We start from the raw sequence: 19,117 nt of genomic DNA on the forward strand, positions 1-19,117 counted from the left end.
TGATTATTGGTATGTTTTTTTTCGTCACAACTGTAAAAATATTTTGCCTCACAATACACTGTGTGGTGTCATAAAAGTGAAGTGTCATCAATAAAATATTCATAAAAGTATTAGTCTCGGATCAGCAGACTGACTTCAATTATTTCAATTAAAAGTAAAATAGAAAATTTTCAAGCTGGAGAAATTTACGATATTTTTCGAGGCAAATGCCTAGCCCGAAATGGCTGTAAGCCAAAGTGATTCTGAATCATCAATGGTGACTCAGTCTTCTTTGCATTTAAACAATGCTTGGCAAGCTTTCAACGAATGCAGGCACAAAGGCATCTTTTGTGATGTCGTTATCAAAGTTCAAGATGTGAGATTTCCGGTTCACAGACTTGTGCTTTGCACTTGCAGCGACTACTTCAGGTAAGAAATACATCAGAGAGATTCTACTTTAAACGAAGTGTTTAATATGTTGTTTTTTTTTGTCTCCAAGCCTGACTTTTGAAAGTCCTTGATATTTTCTTTTTAACCTTTGAGACAAATTTTTCATTTGAATTATATTGTGAAGTATTTAATGAATTTGAGTGAGTAGATCACTCTTTCTGGGAAGATGGAAGAGCAGTGAAAAGCAAGAAATTGAGATACCAGGAGTTTCACCGAGAGTAATGGCTTCTTTGTTAAACTTTGCCTACACTGGCCAAGTGAGTAAAAACTTACCTTGGTCTATTTAAAATTACCACAACCTTTTTTATTCGAATAATTTTTGCATCCCGTGGAAATTGTCACTATCACAGTGGAAATTGTCACTATCACTATCAAAGAAACTATCACTATCACAGCTGCATTATCGGTAGAGCACTAAGAATCTTTTGGTGCAAAGTGGAAGGACGTATTAAACGATCTGTTGTGAATTCATCTTTGGTTCGGAAAGCTATCTTTGATTAACTGGTGACTAAAGATAAGTCGCGTTCAGAAAGCTTGTCATCTCATTCCTGGTATGTCATAATAAGCAATGTTGCTCATATTCTGAGAGAGAAACAGAGCAGCAGCCAGCTATAAGCAAACGCCACGGAAAATGAAGCACTGAAGAAATGCTTTGCTTCCTGTAAATCCCATGTCATATTTTCGATATTTTAAAATATTTCGTTTCGAACATGCCCAAATAAAATTTCTTAATAGTTTAGTTTCAACAACTGTAATCCGCAGATAGGCCTAACCCCCCTTACACAATAATAATAATTCATTTCAGTTGTTTTTATCTCTGACTATCATAGCGAAAACAATACACGTCAACAAAGCAGAGGTAGGCTATAGAAAAAAGTAGAAACGACAAAAAATGAACGTTAAAACGTGCTTGAGACCGGGATAAGTTATAAAATTTAAAAAAAGGCACGGTTGCAACACATTTACAGTTATTGTATAATAATGTAAATATATAAGTAACACAAGTATAATGATATCTTATTTTTCTTGCAGGTCACAGTGACGTCAGCAAACGTGGAGGAGCTTTTACCCGCAGCTGATCAGTTTCTTATTGCTTATGTCAAAGATAAGTGCTGCGCTTTTCTCAAAAAACAATTAACACCCACAAATTGTATAGGAATCAGGCAATATGCAAGGTGAAAGAAATTCAAAGAAGTGTATGTTGGTGTGTTGACTGTTGAATATAGGCCTATATTCTGAACATTTTAAAATTGCTTTGTTGTGAATCATCTGTTTAATTTTTTTATTGTTTCATATTTTTTCCAGATCTTATTACTGCGCAAGGCTGATCGACGCAGCGACAACATACATGCTGAGATACTTTGAAGATGTATCGAGAACTAGTGAAGAATTCCTCTTCCTTAAATTCGAGGATGTAGATCAGCTGATCAATGATGACCGATTAAATGTTCACGCGGAAGAGAGTGTATGTGAAGCAATTTTTAGGTGAGCTGTCCAGTGAAATCATTTTTTTAAAGAATCTTTTTAAGTTTGGCAGATTGCTGTAGAGAAATAATATTAACACTGCCCAGCCAGTAAATCAGTTAATTTTACGTTGATTCAACGTCAGCAAACATTAAATTAACGTAAAGCAGAACTGGTAAGCTGACTGGGTTTAGCCTTTTTTTTTAGTTTTGACAGTGCTCTTGGCAGCATTCCTTGTGGAGTTGTTGTCAGCGCAATTGGAAATTAAATGCTTTCAATTGCTTACTAAAGACATGAAATGACAATCCTACAAAATTGTTGTGCAGTACAGTATAGTAAGCTTACTAGCTACAGTAACTTACTAACCTCACTTCATTGCTAATATTTGCTAAAATGTGAATCATTATACAATTCTTTCTTCATGGGGGCTTTATTTGAAACAAACGCATCTCAAAAGTTGTTAGCTGCATTCATTTACATTTATTCAACATTGGATTTTTCTTGCTAGAGCAGATGGGTGTCGCACGACCACACTGGTCGGGTTAAATTCTTCACTCAGTTGCTGAAGGGAGTTAGACTCGGTTTGTTAGACCCGGAATACTTCATGACAAAAGTGAAAGGTTAGATACGTAACTAAAGTGAATGCTATATATGCAAAGTTCAGAACAAATCATTGAGAAGTGCACGATTAAATATTTAAAATATTTAACTGTGCTTTGTTAAATGTAGGTAAAAATCTATATAAAATATATTCATACAGAAAATATCAATAGGAATAATATCCCCACAGGAAAATTCCTTATTTTTCAAGAGAGGAGATTTTGTTCTGTGTGGATACTTCCCTGGTGGAGATTTTCGAGTGGGTATTTTCCAGTAGGGATTTTTTCTGCAGACTATGGGTATATTTTCCAGTCCGGTATGTTTTCCGAATATTTCTTGTACGAAATTTTTTCCGTGTTGATTTTTACGGATTGCCAATTTGTTTCAAGGAAGTGATCTTGTTACGGAAACCATGCCAGACTGCCGCGGTCTCATCAAAGAGGCCATGAAGGTTGTGTGCGATTTACATTCTCACGATGGCGACTTTATCTCGGCGCAAGATCATCTCTTCAATACCTTGCTACGACCCCGTTTACCATTTGAGGGGAGTTAAGAATATACAGTAGCTTACAATAAATGAATAACTGCTGAGTCATTAGCTTTTGATAAAACACTACTCATAGTAGGCCACTGTAAGCCTTATGAATTATTGTGAGAAAATACTTTTCGAAAACAGGTAGATCAAATAAGTCTTGGCTAAATATTGTAACGAATTAATTTTAGACTTAGGCTACCGTAACCAAACTGTTATTTTTTAATTTTTGTTTGTGTCGTTATAGCCTGCAGTAAAAACATACAGTAGCCTATACAAAACATTTCAGGCCTACATTGAACGGCGACTAGGCCAGACTAACCAGATTGATAAATTACGCAGCGCCGGAATAGAAAATTAAAACACATAGGCTACTGCACGGAATTTTAACTAACTACAAGGCCAAAATACAAGAAAAATGATTGCAACGGTTAATGGAGTTGTTTTGAAGTTAACATAAGTTTGTTTTTCCTCAATAAAAATCGTGTAATTTAACTTATAGCTTATAAAATTTATTTATTTTATAGATATTGCTAGCCATAGGCGGTTGGAGCGGGGGAAGTCCAACCAACGCCATTGAAGCTTACGATCCAAGAGCTGAAACCTGGCTAAACGTCAGCACCCTGCCTGGTAAACTTGTTTTATCTTTATCAATCTACTAAACCATTTTTTCATGAACTTTGCCTTGACCTAAAACGAAAGAACTGAAATTCCATCCGAAGAAAGAATTAAAGTTGACATTATTTTCTAACGTAGACTCGTGAAATATCGTCTCACACACTGTTGAGTAAAAGAAAATAGGTTGTTACTTTATTGAAGGTTACAGCCCGTTGACATTAGCAATTCTTTATTAATTCTACCTGGAAGAGTCTAGTTTTATAAAGATCCTGATAAAGATAAACTTTATTCTATTACAGCAGAGAGGGAGATCTGTAGCGTCATAGTTGACAAGAGAAGTGTTATAGAGTTGATCAACAGTTTAATAAAAAAGATCTGGTTGCATGTTCTGTAAAGTCATCTTTTAATAGCTTTTCAAGAAAAATGCTATTCAGATGAGAATTTCAGCAAACAAATGTTTTTCGCCAAGCTACACAGTATAAATAAGAGCCGACAATCCCTTTCGTGTCAATGGGGATTGCAAGATGGTGACAAACACCACGTAGTCTGATATCCCTGATTTTACCTAACTGACCTTATGACCAATATTATGACAAAAATTGAGCTTAATTGAAAACATCTTATGTTTGAGCAATTGCAAGTAAACTTTTGCCGCAGACAACGATGCGATTGGTCAGTACAGAACGGTTGCCGATATACCCAGAGCATATCACGGTGTGGCGTATGTGAAGGGTTTTGTCTACGTCATTGGAGGGTTCGATGGAGTTAATTATTTCAACACTGTTCGACGAATGGACGTTACCACTTTTGAATGGATTCAGGTATCAACTTCATACAATGGTCATAATTGCTTTTGTAAACAAAAGAAATGCAAAATATCTTTCACAATTTATAGAAATTTTGTTAAATTGGAACCGATGATTCAAATCCTCGTTCAAAGCGTAGTTGTTTTAACTAAAAAGTAAAATTGCAAGGTACCCGTCCCAGTCGCCAAGTCAGTTTTTTGTATTGTTTCAACGCCAACAGGCTTTGCATTAATGCCAAAAAAAACTGATTTTTCGACTGTGATAAGTGGTTTGCATTCATCAAAGAAATAAAGACATGCAAGACACTACAATACAACAGGGTTGAGTATCATAACAATATTATTTACAAATTAACAAATAGTTTTAACAGTCGAACGTTGTCGGCTTAACTTGAGCCCTCATCAAAAATCTGAAAATATCAAGTTAAGCCGAAAACCTTGGACTATTAAAAGTATTTGTAAATATGTAAAATATATTGTTATAATGCTCAGCCCTGTTATTGTGACAACCTACATATTATATCAGGAAAATTGATTCTTATCAAATGAATAACCTTGAGCAATTAGGTTAAAATGAGATTGTTGTATTAACACCATTATTTAATCACATTAAAACCAATCCAACACAAATTAAAAGGTCTGACTTGAAAATATTTTATAACCCTTATAGGTGAACATTTATCTGTAGACTCTTGGCAAGATGTAGGCTAAATTGGAGTGAACGTATGAGAATGTTTGTGGATGAATTTGAATTTGCAGACTCCAACTTCCGTATGAGGTTTAAGTTAATGGGCGAACTTGGAAAAGTTATTATTTCAATAAAATTACGGTAAAAAAAAACCCAACAGGTACAGTTTTAATACAACATGAATCTGTTTCGACAACAATTTGCAACATGTCTAAAACACTCTTAAATGGTTTTTGTAAACTTTTTAAACTTAGGAACCTTCAATGCTACACAAACGCTGCTATATTAGCATTGCGGTTTTGGACAGAAACATTTATGCACTTGGAGGAATGAATGGAGAAAAAAGGTGGTTAGTGAGATTTCTGTTTCATTTATTTTACAGTATTTGCTACAAAGAAGGATAAAGTAATATACAGTAACATCAGTACAAAAAACTACAAAGACTAAAACGTAAATTGCAGGCTATTTTTGTGGTTTAATTTATGGGTAAAAATGTATTAGAATTTGCTTTAAGCTTAGTATTTCACAATAGATCATGAATTTATTTATTACCGGACCAGTAGGCTACTGTAAATAAGTAGCCTGTTTTATAGTAGCCTATACCTTTATTAATAGTAATAAATAAATTCATGCTTTATTGTGAAATATTAGACAATCCAGACAGACAGAATGGTTATACCACATGAATGCTAGAATGTTATGTTGCATAACACTAACTTCCGTTTTGTTAGTTTTTTTTTTATGAAGAAATAGGCTACCGTGATTACATCTTGTTTGCCAAGCAGGGCAGCTAGAAACTCACTTTTTACTAGCATAGTTTTCCAGTGATCTACTGTTTTTAACCAAAAGTATCTATAGCAGTGCAACTCCAAAATGAAGGTCATAGCTCGCATTGAGAAAACAGTAAGATTGTTTGGAGGTATACTTAACGTTGCTGCTCTAATATGTGGAAAAAGTTTGTGATAATTTCAATTAACGTCAGATGTTTCGTGTAAGCTTTAATATAGTTTTAAAGCATAGTTTTTCCTATCTTCAAATACATTGAAAACTAATTCCCTCTTTGAAAGCCACGTTTTTATTTTCTTGCTTTGTCGCAACCTTTCTCTTACTTACGATTACGTTAATAGTTTATGTTTATGAAACTTTGCTCTATGATAGTATTTTAATTTAACGGACAAAATTATTAGACTAAATTCAGGAGAGTGCTATGATCCATCACAGAAAACTTGGTGTGATCTTCCGGACATGAATGAAAGACGCAGTGACGCAAGTGCAACATCACTTAATGGAAAGGTGAGCTTAGAAAAGGAGTGGCGCCCTTTCGACTAGCCCTTGATTTCTCTCATGATTATGAAAAGTGCGCTGCTTTAGAGAGAAATGCAAATGCCTACTGCCCTTTTTAGGGTCATGGCCTGTTAAACGAAACTGAGCTTGAAATCGTGTCAAAAGACTTTCTTTCGACAGTAAACGTGTTGGAACGAACGCCAATTGTTTGGTTTTTTAACCAGCAAAAGCTGCCATGTGATGCTGAAACGACGAAAAAAGAGCATCTTTGTTGGCTTGGTTTGATTGTCAATTTTGTGTGAAAATGAACAGAGTCCCCAACAATAAATATCAAATTTTTAGGACTTTTATTATGGAAAAGTGCAGTCCAACCACCAAAAAGTATTTAGCCGTACAATTTGATGCAAGTTTGCAGCATTGGGCTATTAATGCCAAATTAAAAGTTTTTGTTTTAATTTTCTTCACAAATATTCATTATACTCTTCCAAAGTCCATGTATAGCCTACTCTCCAAAAATCTACGTTGTATACTGTAAACAATATGCAACAAAGGGCCCTACAAAGTTGAAAAGAACGAGTGAATTTACTTGAGTGAGCAATGCATTCTTTTCGAAGTTGGCCTGTTGCATTATTTTCTAAGGTTTTGAAGGGCAAATACGAAAACTTCTCCCCGTAAATCCACTGCTGAAACGTGCGTGTCAAATGCTCAATGCTGCCGGTTATGTTAAAAAATAGATTTGAGTAAGCAAGAAATATTTCTCAAAAACGAGTGACTATATGTTACATCTTCTTGTAATTTCTTTTTTTGGAGAGAGGCACTTGACCAAGTGCCCCTAGATCCACCACTAAAATAAAAAAAGATAGTTAATTCTGCATTCCACGTAAACTAGATTCTAGATAAGGCCTGTTCAGATTTTCAAGACATCAAAAGTCCACTTCTAATCTTACACCAAGTTTTAGGTTTACATAGCAGGGGGCTTCAACGGACAAGAGTGTCTCTTCACTGCTGAATTCTACGACCCGGAATCGATGATCTGGACGCGTATAACTCCCATGAGGAGCAGAAGATCCGGAGTCTCCATCATCAGTTTTCATGGATTGGTCAGGCCTTAAATTTAATTAGATAGCCTACCAGGCAACTAGTGCAAGAAAAAAATTGCAGCTCAATTTCAAACATAGAAGGATATTAGCTACAAAGCATTTTTACCAAAACTCTTTAATCGAAAGTACTCAATCTAAAGCAAAACCATTTCTTGCATCCAGGCTTACACCCGATAGACAACACTTTAGATTACGCGGACATACAGGCAAGACAGCCAACTTGCGTGTCTACATTTAAAAGTACCATTAAGTGTTTTGCTGAAGACATAGCCTCGTGTTGGTGAGCGGTATCGAACCAACGTCACACGTTGTTGCTACTCTGCTATGCAGCTAACGTACAATATATCTTTTAAATCACTAACTGTGAAGTATAGTACTTGTACACAACAGACATACATGTTATTTCCCTACACCCAATGTTCAACATGGCATCACTCACATTAGCTGAAGTTACTAGAATATTAGACCTACTGCTTTGAATAGTCCATTGGTAAAGGTTTTACTTTCATAGTATAGATTTATGCCGTGGGAGGTTTTGATGGAATAAATCGTCTGCGTCACGCGGAAGCTTACTCGCCCCTTACAAATTCTTGGAAGAACACAAGCAGCATGGCCACACCTCGGTCAAACTTTGGAATAGAAGTGATCGACGATAAACTGATGGTGGTTGGAGGTTACAACGGACAGAAGACGTCAGCTGATGTAGAAGCTTATGATGATACAACAAATGAATGGTGAGATCGCTTGCATTCAATTTTTATCTTTTCCCTTACTTGTTTTTTGTTTTAGCTTCCAGATTAGTAGAATTTGTATTTGATTCATTCAAACTATTTGCAAAATTACATAGCGGAAATAGTATACTGGCTGTCACATCAAAAACAGCAAACAGTGCTAATTTGTGTTTGTAAAACGGTCTTGTCTCACTACTCCTAGTTGCATAATCTATATGACTAATGCAGCTTTATTTTTTAAACCCTTTATTAACAAAAAACTTCCTGTTTCTCGACTGCCGAGAAACACATGTTTTTGGAAAAGTCTTGATGGCTAGTGTGGAGGCTACACCGGTATGGTTAGCGCAACACAATGCTCGCTGTTCTATAGTGAGTAGTCAGGTAGTGCTGACGCCAGGAAGATCGCTCCTTTTCAACAAAAAACTTCCTGTTCCAGGTATGCAGTGAAGGACATGCACATTTGTCGTAGTGCTCTCAGTTGTTGCGTAATAACTGCACTTCCCCACGAAATTATTAAAAAGTATTGTGTGCCCCGGGATATGCCTTCCGCTCTGCCCGAAGGAAGTCGACCCGGTGAAGAAAATGTATTTTCTGAACGTAGCGAAGAATTAACAAGTGAAGACGAGGAAATGGGAACGTACAACGCACGCGTTCCACTCAACGGCTACGTCGTTGATGACAACGTCATAGAAGAAAACGATGATATCGAAGAACAATGACATTGAAACGTTGTTTATTTGCAACAATAGTTCTCCATGATTGTTTTTATTTAAATTGGTAACTTTTACGGTTTATTTCAAAATTAAATTTCCCAAGGTTACAGCTTTTGAGGCTTTGTGACCTAGCCTACGACATTCAAGCTATTGTCAAAAAAGCTCAAAATTATTATTATTTTATGATTCATTGCAATTCAGAGTAGGCCTAACTTCTTAACGACGCTATGTTGATGTGCTGCAGCAATTCTGTCACTCTCGAAGTAACGTATTCTAGACGAGTAAGCTTTCACAGAATACACAAAACACATTACCATTTGCAAACATCTTTATTTTACACCTTTGAGTTTTAGACCTAACGTTTCTACAAAGTATAGAAGTGTAGTTTAGTTTCCGACCTAGAGTTGAGAGCAATTATTGTATTTTTGGTCTAAACTGAAAAAAGTGTAATTCGTTGCCGAGAACTTATTTGAAACCAGCAATAGGGCTGAGCTTCAAGTTTTATGAATCAATTTCCAGTAGACTACACCTTTTACTGAGTGTAACACCATTCTATCTGCTGGGATTTTTTAGCACTCTACTTGCATGCTGTGCAGATTCTGGTAAAGAAACTGTGTTGACGGTACAAATGCGGCAGAATCACACAGTAAAATACGTATGTAAATGTCACATAGTAGGCTATGGCCTAAAAATAATCTGACCAGATGTTTTTCAACGTGAACTCAACAAGCCCGCCTCGGATTTCAACTTTACCCCAACTTTGTTGACAGGTGCCTTTATAAAAAATGTTGTTTAGCTTGCTTGTCTCTATAAAAATGTTCACTTGAACATTTTATTAGGCTCACTTTTATAAAATATTCCAAGCCCAGTGAAAACCTGTGCCGGGAAAGTCAATTGAACTTTTGAGTGTATAAATTGAAACGTTGGTCAAGCAAAAGTTATAAAACAAACGTAACAAGACTGAAATAGAAAAGGAAGATTTTATAAACTCTCAAAAACCGTTTACTGCACTCCAAAGTGTCAAAAAGTCTGCGTTAAACACCAATGGTCGAATTTATACCAAGTCAACTTTCAGAATTTTGAAACTACACAATAGTAAGGTTACGCCAAAATTTCTTTAAGAAAGCATCAAATTATATCACCCAGAATCCTAGATATATACAAAATGGGGGAAGACATTAAAACTGCGGCAGTATCGTCTTAGTTGCTTGATTTCGCTTCTTCATCCAGAAGAAAGCAAAGATCGTTAGAGCTGCGGTAACCAGTGCAACAGAAGCCAAGACAAGTACAATAATCAGAAGACTAGAGCTGAACTGGTTGCTTTGTGGTACGTTTGGTTGCCTTGAAGTTGGGGTGGCAGTTACTGCACGAATACAAATGATTAACAGAAATTGCGGTATCATAATCTTAGACTAGCAGCCTACTGAAAAAAAATGGTGACATCTTTTCAACCATAAATGTTTTTGTCACATCAAATTAGATTTTATACTGACAAAATAAATTCGGTTGAACATGTACAAACAAAACATGTTTTAAATATATCAACTCTTGACACGTTGTCGACAGTGGAATGAATGATGTGGGAAGATAGTCCGCCATGAGTAGTTAAAGTGAAAATATATCTATGGGCTTAAGTTTCGGACATGAATTAATCCTGAAGAAAGTGAAATGTTTGACTAAGGTTGTGCAAAACATGAGCTTATCTAGAAGTGTATAAATTACCTTAGAATCTAATACGCCTTGAACAATAATCCACTTACCTTCACTCAATACACACATTCCACTAATATCTCTGTAAGCGTTTATGGGACATAAGCATTCTTGGCTTCGTAGAGGACCGTACATGCAAGCGCCTACGCCACAGTCTCGAGTGCATAAATCGTCTGAAATTCAAAACTACCTTAGCATCTAATCCTTAAGTGCGATATTTAATCAAAAAGAAAGATTGCTAACAAATCTTTAAATTGAAATACATTGTTTGTGAGCACTTTGTTATTTTCTTTAAGATTTCTTACTCTTGTCTCTTGAAAACACGAAAGATTCAATTCCGGATAATACTTCTGCATCCGATTGACGTTTTGTTAAAGCATGGACCAAGGATCTTCTTCGTCTTCTGTTGCACTGCATGAAGTTGTGTAGTAACATAACATCATTGGTACAATAGCTCATTAAACGTAGGCTGCTAGGCTGTAAGAATTAAAGTTTATGCTACAATGCTAAGTTTCACATATGCCTATAGGCTAGCGTCTTTCAGAATTAACGATATAAAAAGGATCCCACAACAAATAGCATTCTCTACTACTAAAAATTTTATTTAATGTTGCTTCGTCAATTATGAACTCGAATAAGAAAAAAGTGACGCAGGCCAATCTGTATCTGGCTACTTAGTTCTACTTCTTCATCATGGAGAGTCTCCATCTTTATGGTTAAACGCTGATCGTTTTGGGAGTGGCCATTTAATGTAATTGATGTGCTTTCAATACAACGCATGCTCCAAGTGATATCTCACGAGCGCCGATAATGACCAAATTCTTATCTCAATTGTTAATTTTGACGCAATTTTGAAGCTTATAGCACGTTTATCCAATGTTTCAAAAGCGTACAATTTTTATGAGATTAATTAATTACCGTCGGCTGACAAGCAGAGCTGCCTCCAGAGTCCAAACATATTTCAATTTCAAAACGTAGTTTAGTTTGTTGACTGTTTGTAAAGAAATGAGCGCCAATGGATAGACTTGCAGTAGACGACACCCCTTGATCGATCAAAACGACTGTGTTCAGCAGCTTGGAATAACTGGGGTTCGACTCAACACAGCCACCACTGAACATTGAACAATGTGATGTTAGAGTAAGTCACCAAATTGTTATATAAAAAACTAACCAAGTGGAGACGTAAGATAGAGACTCAGAAAGGAGCATTTTAAATGTTTTGTGATGCTGAAGTAAATTTATTAATTTTTATGTTTTAATTCTTGCTTGTAACCTACTGTGCATATAAGCAAGATTTAAGTCTTTACTGATGTTGTAACTTTAATTACAAGTTTGATAGTAGGCTACGACTGTAAAATTTTCAAAGTAACTTGGTGATTTCGATAACAAACGTGAATACTTTGCACTGTCTTGTCATCCAAAAAAGTAAATGAAGTCTGCAAGAAACTGTAGCCTATGCCATACCATCAAAGCCGCAACTAGGGATTTGTGCTAAGACGCAAAATAGTTAAAGTTGACTCATTAGAAAAAAGCTTTAGCCACAAAATCACCCGCTCAATTAACTTTAATAAGCTAAACTATTTGATGTTGCATGCAATGAAGTTGCTGACCAGCTGTAGGTACCTTATCATTTGAACCGGATCTCCAAAACCCTCTGCTGGTGATGACGCTAAACCTCTGCATACAGTTTTTATGTTGGAAGAAATAAATCCATTGCTTGGCCCCATCTAAAGCATAAAAAAATGATTGTTGACATTTTGCATATAGCTTAAAATTTTTGTCGACTCACTTGAGTAGGCTACATGCTTTGGATCATTTGAGGCGGCAGCATAGTCTACTCTACTGTATAGGAAATGTAAGTAGAACTTACAATTATGATGTGAAACTTTCCATTAGGGACGTAAAATATTAGTTTTGGGACAAAGTAATGTAAACGTGTCGTTTTTTGGTAGCCTACACGTTTTTTTAGAAATTAGAAATCTTAATTTTGTTATCTCGTAGTTCGGCCGCATTCAACCTTGCGAGAACACACCAGGCAAACTTATTCATGAGCCTATAAATAATTTAAATTAAAATTATTTCAATTCATGGGCTGCGCTATATACCTGGAAAGACAATTGTTGGTCAGTAGCCACCGTTGCCCCGGCAACAAGAGAGTTGACGAATCCAACGTCCCTGAAGGCGTTCACTTCGACTTGAAATGATTCGAAACGAGCATTGGAGAAGATATTTCGACTGAAGTCGATTGCTCTGTGGAAGTCGATATATTGTTTTTTCACGTCAATGCAAGACACCATTTTAATTGAGGCTTGATTTTGATTATGTTTCCATCGCTAAATCCGGCCGCAACACATTCGTTTTTTGAAATGCTGTATAAAACCCTGAAAGTCAATTCAACTATGTCAACAATGTGTAAAGTTTTCCTTTGCGGCAGTGGCAATCGGTAGGAGTTACAGCCTATCTTATGAACAATATCGTTTTCTATTCATGTAAATATTGAAATTAACTGAAAGAAAATTGTTTTCATCAAATTGGTTTATACAAAATGCAATGAAATATCTCTAGATTTTGAAATAATTCTGATTTTTCTTTCGTTAAACACAGTGGCGGTTCGTTGTTCAAAACAAAAATATTTCAAAGTTTCAAAATAACTTCAAACGTATGATGTAACAGAATTGTTTGAACTTCTATACAAAATTATTCAAAAAGTTTATTTCCAAACGAAATTAAAAACAAGAAATTCTACCAAGAAACAAAATACAAAGGTTTCAAAATTCCAAGAGTCCGAATTAATTCTAATTACAATCACATAGCCATGGCTTTAGACTACTCACTCAGCAGCAACCCCACTAACGTTTGATGTGACATTACCAGTGGCTTCAATAACACAAGTTATTGGAATTGTAACATAAGTCCCAATGGTTAGAACAGGGTTGTCTTCTACATTAGTAAGATTCCATTTATATAAATTGTGGGTTCCATTAAACTGAAATGCAGAAAACAATATCCAATCGATAGCTCAGTTGGTTAGCGCGTGACCTCAAGAACGAAGAAGCTTTAAGATCAAGCGGCGCTGGTTCGACTCTCGGGGTGTGCGCTTGAGCAACGCACGTTAAGGACTGCTCTCCATTCAGCGGCATCTAATGGATGGAATAGTTCCCCGTCAACAAGACTTCAACAATCGCAAACTTCACTCTGCCAATCTCGGTGACCAGGTCTGCGTCAGTGATTCAAAGCCTTTGCAAGTATGCGAAACTGCCAGAAGTTCTGCAAGAAGCTTTCCCAGTCCGAGGATAAAGATTCAATCAATCAATCAAATATATAATTAGAAATTTTTTAATTAAATTAGGTTTCCCTTTTCGTATTATGATCCTCTTCTATCCGGATCCTGACAAAAATCAGTCGCTTTTTACATCGATTCAACATCTGCAGAGGTTGTTAAATACGTATGTGATGAAACGACTCATTTTCTATCTGCAGGGTATCTGCATTTTAATTCGCTGCACAGCACAAAATTCCAATAAGCTACACTAAATAATTCCATGCTTTTTCCACATCTTTTCCTGCATAAAGAGGTTTACCGGAACATATAACAATGGGTTATTTGAAATGACGAATACAGTATTGAGTCACAGCACATTTTCAACAAAGTTAAAGTAGTAAAAACTAAATAGAAATATGAATCTAAACCAATGCCAGGTAAACCACTAAAACAATACGTTATTGTATATTCTCGAAAGCAAACAAGTCGGCCAAGAAGGCGAATTTGGTCAATTCCAGAGCAGTAAGGCAATCGAAGTTTCTGCATTAGATTAAAACACATCGTTGTTTGTCTCACGATAGCATCTCAATTCTAAAAATCAATATTCGTAAATATTGTTAATGTTAATTTTTAGCAAAGTCACTTGTCAGCAATATGTCACCTCTATCAGAGGAGAACATTCTCCAGAGAAAGTGATGACGTTGCTAGTTAGGTTTCCTGTACAATCTCCAAGTGTGAGAGCAGTTTCACTAATTCCACGTGACGAGAAATATGGATTGTATGCGGTCACTTCCACTCCTCCACTGAGGCAAGTGTGGTTTGTGGGGAGTTCTAAAATTAAAGGTTGTTGAAAAGATTTTCTTATTGTTGTTATGTTGTATCGAGAAAAACTTGGTTTAAATTCCGTTGGGTATGACAAAATGAACATATGTAACTTAAAACAAACTTAAAGGGCGGGGAAACCCAAATTCACTTTTTGCGAGTTTTTTGTTTCATTGTGATGTCATTGTGTACAACATGCGTTTTAGCAAAAAAAAAATCCAAATTTTGTTTCCCTCGTCTCGCTAAGGCCGCTTTTGTTTGATACCCGTTTGCGAGGTCTCGCGCGCATCAAGCTGTGATTCTGTTCGCTGTGACGTCACAAGGTACATATAGTTGTGGCCAAAACTTTAAGACCAGACTTGATTTATGACGATTTTTGCATTACTTCAAAATACAGCATCAGATATAAGATGATGCATAAAGATGATGCGACTGAAACAATATCTGATGCAGTATTTTGAAGTAATGCAAAATAACAAAGTTTTGTTTTGAAATGTATAACTTAGTTCCTGGAATTTTTTTATAGCATAGTCAGATTTATAATGGCCATATAACGCACTAGGCTTGTTTGGGCTAACGCAATCACGAAGACGATTTCTGTAGTTACTACAGTATACTGTATACAGTACTCTTGAAGGAACTATCGCTGTGTTTTGCTACATTACTTCCTTACCACAGATTTCTCCATTTTCTCCATTTGTAGACTTGTCGGCATAAGTATCAGGGCAAGCGCATGTGGAACTTCCATTTGTGTTTGTGCATGTCGCTATGTCAGCGCAAGATGTGAAATTATTCGAGCACTCGTCAAAATCTGTGAAATATGTGACAAATTTATGAAGCTTGCGCAGTGATGCCGTGTAAAGCATGATACCAGTAATTTTCAACTATCAATCTTGGGTTTTAGAGATAGGCGATGTTTTGCAACAAAAGCTATACTTAAAATGGGTTTACTTTACAATATATTTTGCAATATAAAATGTCATGTTTTAAAATCGCACATTTTTCGTAAGTACTAGACGTTAACTAAAGCATGAAGGTAGTTATTAGCTATTAGAACCGAGGAACCGCGTGAAACTAATTAAATTCTGAAAAAATTATAAACCGGTAAAGCTATACGGTAATTTGCCTTCTCAGATAATATTACCATGATAATACTCCAACTGGTCAAAAAAAAAAAAACTTTTGCATTGTTTAGCCAAAGTTTTTAACTACACAAAATGATTAAAATTGTGAAATTGCTGTAAAATTAGTTTCAAAATATCTAAAATACCCACCATTTCCTGCAACTGCACTTGAATTGATTTGCGTTGTGATGTTGAAGGTTTGTAGAATGTCAGTCAACTCATTTTGATCCTTTGTCGAGTTTGTCAGGCAAATGCTTACGACGAATTGGGAGCTGGATGTGTCGCCATTCACCAGATTTAAGGTCGTGTTCGAACTGCTGACGTCAAAGCCAAGATTGATGTCGTTTTCAAACTCTGTTAGAATGTTATCGACCTAAAAAATAGAAGTAGCCTAAATTCGTCTTTTAAGATTAAAATGATAAAGAGAGTGTAAGTTTTGTAGAATCAATTCAACAAAGCACAATGTCATAAACATGAATAGCCAACAAATATCTGTCAAAAGTGTCTGCAAGCAATGTTTAAAACTTTTTTTGCTTCTTGCTTCAAACTTGCTTTGATACATAGCACTACAATCTTTAGCATATTCTTGTTTGAGTTTGGAAATTTGACAGCTTCAAGCTTATTCAAAACGCAGAAGATTTATACGCTCAGCTGATTTTATGGCTGTAGCTGAGAGATAGCTGGGACTGAATCGTCTCTGTTTGTATATGGCTATATGGCTAAAAACACGGGATTTGTATGAAAAATGAAAGCTAGTAGCCCGTTCCTAAAATTACTGTATATTCCATCCTTCCACAAACCTCTACAGTTACGCAGGGGAGGATTTAGCTGATGGGGAGCCCGGGGCACTTTTAGATCGGGGGGCCCCGTGCAAAAACCACCTGTACGTCTACAGTAGCATTAATCCAGAACTGCACTGCATTTTGCAGAAGCTTCAAAGGCTGAAAGAAAAAAAAATCACATTTTTTCCACGTTGGGAGGGCCTTCAAAAAGGGGACCAGGGGCACCTGCACCCTCTACCCCCTTTAATCCGGGCCTACAGGGCCTGCAGTTACGTCACTTTTGATTAGTTTTTTCTGGGATAGTTGAAAACTCACAACGGTTTCAATCTCTGATCCCCTGGTTGCCACAGTTCCGCTGACAGCAACACTCACGTTGAACACAGCGCGGTAGCAGTAATCATAGGCATCTGGTAAAGACAAAACAGAAGACGTAAACGTACCCAGACAGCAAAATCCATCATTTTTACATGGATTCAACGTCTACCACTATAAAAATGATGAATTTTGCTGTCTGGGTAATTTGTCACAGTAACTTTGAAATATTTAGTAATAAACAATCCTATAAGTAAGCCTACAAAAAAGTCAATTGAGAATAACTTATGTTTGTTACAGTAACGTTGAAATACAGTATAAGCAATCCGACAAGTAGCCTAAACCTACGCCATTCATTGAGTCTAACAGACACAAATAACAAAATTATGCTCTAGTTTGATTCGCGAAACTAAAATGGAGCCAAAATGCACCAACAAAACTTGCGATCGCTCAAACTCTTCGGAAATTCTATACATATTAAACTCATTTTTATGTCCAAATATTCCATCATCATTAATACTCCATAAGACACAACAAAAAAACAACAACAAAAACAAAAAAACTAGAAAAAAAATTATGTTTTTATGAAGCATGTGACATTAAATTTACAACATACGAGATCTCTCGTTGTATCTTCGATGTTTCAAACAAGAATTTCTTCAAGTGTAATTATTTTCAGTTGTTTTACTGTATATTATAATATGTCAAAACGTATCATTTCAGGAACAAAATGGTTGAAACGCCTGGTTAATCTAATCACAAATAAAGAGGCCAAAATGTAGAAATTAAACCAATTTTCAGCAAACATTTCGAAGATTATACTGTGTTCATCTTCAGTGCATAAATACTAAATAGCACTCAACATGAGCTTTGTATCAATTTACATTTGAGAAAAAACTGTGGCCTTGGCTACTGAAGTCTAAAAAACTTACCAGAAGACGGAATAGACAAAGCAGCAGTGAGCAATACAATTATCCATATTTTTGTTTCCATCTTTCCAAAATCCTGGTCACTGATCAACTAACATTAAATGTTTGATTAAATAATTGAAGGTCTACCCTAAGGCGGTCACCTAGATTCTATGTACATGGTTTTACAATTAGAAGTGTTAGATTTAAATCAACAACATTGCCAGACCTTGAGCTATGGCTGTTATATGCAAAAGTGAAAAACTCTCAATTTTTTACATCCTGTAAAGAGACTATATACTTTCTCACCTCAGTAACTCATAAAAGAAGCAAAGCGCGTTGGATAGTCAGTGAAGCATCAAGTGACACACGTTGGATGGAATATCATTGTGACATACATAGAAAATCAAGTGGGTATTGTTAGAGATCTGTTTCTTTGCGTCTAACTTATGTTTGATTGCTAAGGCATGTTTTCTCCTAGATCTAAATTTAGGTAATATGTCGTTTCTCATTTTAAAATAAGTGCCTCACAAAAAGCTCGGGTTAGTTTGCCAAACCCTGTTTTTTATTATATATTTTTTGGTGTGTCAAAGCCTTGCCGCTTGATGGGGATTTGAACTGATTCATATTGAGTGAACTGGAAAGACAAAAAAATAATGACCTTTCAAGTACATAAAGGAAAGCGCAGTCTGTTGATTGATAGTAGACTTAACTTAATTGAACACAGCGTTCTTTACAGATTTAACAAGCGAATCGTTAGTTTTATGCGATTAAAAGAAAAAAATTGTCTGACATTAAAACATTTTATTGGAAATTTCTCAACGATGCCAGATGTTTGACTTTGTACACACAATGGAATTCAAGCAGAGCCATGCGTACGGAACACAAGCTTTTCAACGTTGCCACACCTATGCATGTTTAACTTGTTTTTAAATGCAATGTCCTACCATGACTACAAAGGTGTAGTGTGACAATTGTAAAAATTAACTTTGCTGTATTAGTGGATAGAAAAATTTAACCAGCTGGTTGATTTTGCCTGGTGTCAGATTAACGTTTGCTTTTCAAAATCTTTTACAAGTTACCAATATAAAACATTCTTTCGTTTTTATTTCTATTTTTTCAGTCAGTTTTGACGATTGACTTTTTGTTTTCCCTTCCACTTAATCTAAACTAACTTACTAAGCCCCTTAAAGACTAAGCCTAGATGTGACAAAAGTTGGAAAAAAGTGATAA

The 19,117-nt window shown here is 35.8% G+C and overlaps 2 protein-coding genes across 2 annotated transcripts; one reads left to right on the plus strand and one right to left on the minus strand.

Moving 5' to 3' along the window:
* Positions 1–129: 129 nt before the first annotated feature.
* Positions 130–9,078, plus strand: LOC145777016 (kelch-like protein 10). Its single transcript, XM_082588283.1, has 13 exons — positions 130–408; positions 578–686; positions 1,462–1,604; positions 1,735–1,914; positions 2,407–2,513; positions 2,883–3,035; positions 3,551–3,655; positions 4,301–4,464; positions 5,391–5,482; positions 6,324–6,429; positions 7,380–7,520; positions 8,037–8,254; positions 8,688–9,078. The coding sequence occupies exons 1-13, from the start codon at positions 221–223 to the stop codon at positions 8,968–8,970; spliced, it is 1,989 nt and encodes a 662-aa protein (XP_082444409.1). The 5' UTR covers positions 130–220; the 3' UTR covers positions 8,971–9,078.
* Positions 9,079–9,092: 14 nt separating this feature from the next.
* On the minus strand, positions 9,093–18,046 carry LOC145777017 (uncharacterized). Its single transcript, XM_082588284.1, has 12 exons — positions 17,909–18,046; positions 16,980–17,071; positions 16,033–16,255; positions 15,432–15,569; positions 14,598–14,767; positions 13,509–13,660; positions 12,780–12,924; positions 12,298–12,401; positions 11,593–11,785; positions 10,980–11,085; positions 10,725–10,847; positions 9,093–10,327 (listed from the first exon to the last, which is right to left on the minus strand). Exons 1-12 carry the CDS (start codon positions 17,967–17,969, stop codon positions 10,143–10,145), a joined length of 1,692 nt encoding a protein of 563 aa, XP_082444410.1. The 5' UTR covers positions 17,970–18,046; the 3' UTR covers positions 9,093–10,142.
* Positions 18,047–19,117: the final 1,071 nt, after the last annotated feature.

This window comes from Aplidium turbinatum, chromosome 9, assembly GCF_918807975.1.
Source record: "Aplidium turbinatum chromosome 9, kaAplTurb1.1, whole genome shotgun sequence".
NCBI lineage: Eukaryota > Metazoa > Chordata > Ascidiacea > Aplousobranchia > Polyclinidae > Aplidium > Aplidium turbinatum.

What these genes read in the sequence shown, in the direction of transcription:
- LOC145777016 (XM_082588283.1), top strand. Translation starts at nt 221, where the DNA reads ATGGCTGTAAGCCAAAGTGATTCTGAATCATCAATGGTGACTCAGTCT. An exon ending in CTTCATGACAAAAGTGAAAG is followed by an intron (nt 2,514 to 2,882) that starts GTTAGATACGTA and finishes ATTTGTTTCAAG; the next exon opens with GAAGTGATCTTGTTACGGAA. An exon ending in GGAATGAATGGAGAAAAAAG is followed by an intron (nt 5,483 to 6,323) that starts GTGGTTAGTGAG and finishes CAAAATTATTAG; the next exon opens with ACTAAATTCAGGAGAGTGCT.
- LOC145777017 (XM_082588284.1), bottom strand. Translation starts at nt 17,969, where the DNA reads ATGGAAACAAAAATATGGATAATTGTATTGCTCACTGCTGCTTTGTCT. An exon ending in ACCAACAATTGTCTTTCCAG is followed by an intron (nt 12,402 to 12,779) that starts GTATATAGCGCA and finishes TTTATGCTTTAG; the next exon opens with ATGGGGCCAAGCAATGGATT. An exon ending in GATCCGGTTCAAATGATAAG is followed by an intron (nt 11,786 to 12,297) that starts GTACCTACAGCT and finishes TTCAATGTTCAG; the next exon opens with TGGTGGCTGTGTTGAGTCGA.